Genomic DNA, 3163 nt, shown 5'->3' with positions numbered 1-3163 from the left:
ATTTTTAGTATGATATTTCTAGATCAGACAGTAGTTGATTGCACCCTCCTCAAAACATTTAGCTAGCGTAAGAACTTGCACTTATTTTTGTTTAAATTGTTGTCTGGATTGGATTGCATGGTATTTGATATCATTGCAGGGGTGAAGGGTTGTTCTAGCTCAATTTCCCTTCGTTTGAATAATATCCTTAATTAAATAGGGCTACATTAAATGAATTAAGACTATCTAAAACTTACTGGGATTTGTTCCTTCTCCCTCTTTCCCCAGGATTCTCTTGATATTTGTGTCAATGTTTTCTTTGTATTCAGTTCACCTCCTCTTGAAGACAGCCAATGAAGGAGGTATAGTACATTCTTAATATTTTTACAGCTAGATATTCCTGACTTAATACTTTTTTTTTTAGTAACATAAGCATTTCTAATTGACTGTCTTTTGTAGGGTCTTTATTATATGAACAATTAGGACTGAAGGCATTTGGTTTAGCTGGAAAACTTGCAGCTTCTGGATCAATTACAATGCAAAACATTGGAGGTGAGGGCTTTTTACAAATACCTGTTATTTCAGTGATAAATGTTCCTTTTTTATTCTCAGACTATTTGTTTCACATAACATGTTTTCTTTAACTACTTGTGTTCAAGTAAAGCTGAGAAACATGTTTTGTGGCTCTCTTGCATCATGTATCATATTCTATATTTGTAATGTTCTGTAATGTTTTTCACCTACAGCTATGTCAAGCTACCTCTTCATAGTGAAATATGAGTTACCATTGGTCATCAAGGCATTTATGAACATCGAAGAAAGCACAGGGTAGGTGTTAGAACTCCACATCAGACAAACTATTAGTAGAAACAAAAATGGATGCTGTATATATTTTATACAAAAACCTCCTCTGGAACACCTTAATATAGCTTCTGAATCAGATACAGAGCTCATTGCTGAGCTTCCAGTGAGGATTTTCTTGTTTACTTGATATTGTCCTATCCCGAGTGGTTCACTTGCCCTGGATCCAGCCTCTACTAGGAAAGATGTTTTTAAAATTATATATGTATCTTGCATCATATTATGGAAAAAGTTACGTAAGAATATCTGGTAAGTGTTACCAGACATGCCAGCCAATATATTATTTAATCCTGAAAAGTAAATTTGGTCACAGTTATTATTTCCTAATGTATTTCAGGAAGTATGAACTGATGAGATGATTTTCAAACATTAACATGTGGAATGGAAAATATGTATTACCTGAGGGATAAATGAATTTCTAGAGATTCTAATACTTTAGGGTTAGATTAAAAAAAAAAGTTGGTGCCAACTTGGGCAGAATTTAGATGTGCAAGTCCAAAAAATGCTATAGAAAGGGAGTCTTAACCTTGGGTCTTCCACTACTTGGGCAACTGCCTCCCCACCTGAAGGGCTGCAAATCCCCATTTCTCACCTTTTACAAAAGCGTTCCCACCTGCACAGCCATAAACCATTCTGAACACAAGAGTTCTGGGTCCCACTCCCTCAATTCTTTATTAGATTTCATTATATGCCAGCACTGAAGGAGAAAATATGTGGCGATTTTAAAAAAATACCAATTCATTTATTCCACCGTGCTTTCTAATTTAAGCTATGCAGCATACATTCAAAGTATGCATCTGCATTCTACATTAACATGTGAAAGTCTGTTACTACTTGTCCATAGTCAGCAACAATATGCATCCTTATGACCAGTGCTAAAGCTCGGTGTCATCTGGTTTATTTTTAAGTTACCCATCATAATGTTGTCTTTTTTCCCAAAAAAATAACAAAACAAGTACTTCAGCTTTATCTTACACGCATCTGAATTGCACTAATTTGAGAATTTCTTACGCATGTTTTTAAGTGTAGGTATCCCAGGTAAAAGAGTGAGAGAAGTTGGCCCCATTGCTTCAGTTAAATTCAGTTATATCTTAGGTGACTTCAAATGACTCCTTATTTACCCCATTTTACAAGAAAGCCAGATACGGCTTTCGGTGTTTAAACGTCCAGCCAAAGTCAACAATATATCTTTTTTCGTTGTTGTTGTTTTTATCTAAATAGTAATAATAGTATGTCCTTCTGTGAATCTAATGGTACTATTTCCAGCATTCATAGAACGTAAAAGATTACAGAACAAAGTGGAAGAAGTAAACTAGGTAGAGGTCTTGGGTTTCAACTTCAAATATGGCCCTCAGCAGCTTTTCCCCAACCTGCTAACAAATCTCAGTGAAGCCAAATTACCAAATGGTTTCCCTGACCTTGCAAAGCTATCTCAGTGGGGTGATAGATACCCCAGAAGCTGTATCAGCTTTCTCTGTATGTATGGTTGGAGAGCAATGAGGCAACATAAAGGGTTTGGTTTTTTTATGCGGTTCTTTTTTTTTTTTTTTTCTTCCCCGAAAAGAGCGGAGGATCTTCCTGTTACAGAACTGGGAAGCATGGTAGTAGCGAGTAGAATATTGCTTCTACCTGACTCAGATAGTATTCAACTGAAATGAGTGAAATTCCATTAAAGTGTATGCTAGAACTACCTTTTTTCCTAAAGGCTTTTCTGTAACTAGCTAAAATATTCTCAAATATCTTGAAGGCATTATCTTCAGTTTGTATGAAATTTTAGCACAAAGCAGTCTTTGTATTTTGGTAGCATTGCAGGGTATTTACGTTGGTGCTTTTGATTTATATAGAACAGCATGTTAGAAAGATAAATGAGGACTAGACCTTACATGTCATCACTATAACATAATGTTTAATAAATGTAATTTTATTTTCTGCTACAGTGAATGGTACCTAAATGGTGACTATTTGGTTATACTGGTGTCTTTACTGCTCATTCTTCCTTTGTCGCTGCTAAAAAATCTAGGTAAGAGAATAATTCACTTTTAGAACAATTCACGTAGTTAACTTTTGGAAAAGTATGGTTGGCTGGCTATTTAGACCTTCCATGTGAGAGTCCAGGGTATTGCTATGATAGTCCATAGTCCTGATTCCTCAACTCATGGAAGTTTAGAAAAGTATGCAGTTTGTGTTCATAGTCCTTAAGGGCTATGAACACTTCTTATTGCTCTTAAGAAGAGTAGTCCTTAAGAGCAATAACTAGGAAGTAGTTTCAGGCTACAGAATTAAGTGCACGTGGAATATAAAGTACAGTGAATGGGGATTTGAG

At 35.6% G+C, this 3163-nt stretch overlaps 1 protein-coding gene across 1 annotated transcript in view; it reads left to right on the top strand.

The window, feature by feature from the left end:
* SLC38A2 (solute carrier family 38 member 2) overlaps positions 1-3163 on the top strand; it is a 33490-nt gene that overhangs the window by 14196 nt on the left and 16131 nt on the right. The window contains exons 5-8 of the mRNA XM_019514621.1: positions 268-341; positions 439-531; positions 726-807; positions 2778-2860. Coding sequence (XP_019370166.1) covers positions 268-341; positions 439-531; positions 726-807; positions 2778-2860 — 332 coding nt within the window. The remainder of the gene's footprint in view (positions 1-267; positions 342-438; positions 532-725; positions 808-2777; positions 2861-3163) is intronic.

Source organism: Gavialis gangeticus, unplaced genomic scaffold (assembly GCF_001723915.1).
Source record: "Gavialis gangeticus isolate Ggan-Ray unplaced genomic scaffold, GavGan_comp1, whole genome shotgun sequence".
In the NCBI taxonomy this organism is placed as follows: Eukaryota; Metazoa; Chordata; order Crocodylia; family Gavialidae; genus Gavialis; species Gavialis gangeticus.
This window is presented reverse-complemented; position numbering and strand designations above follow the sequence as displayed.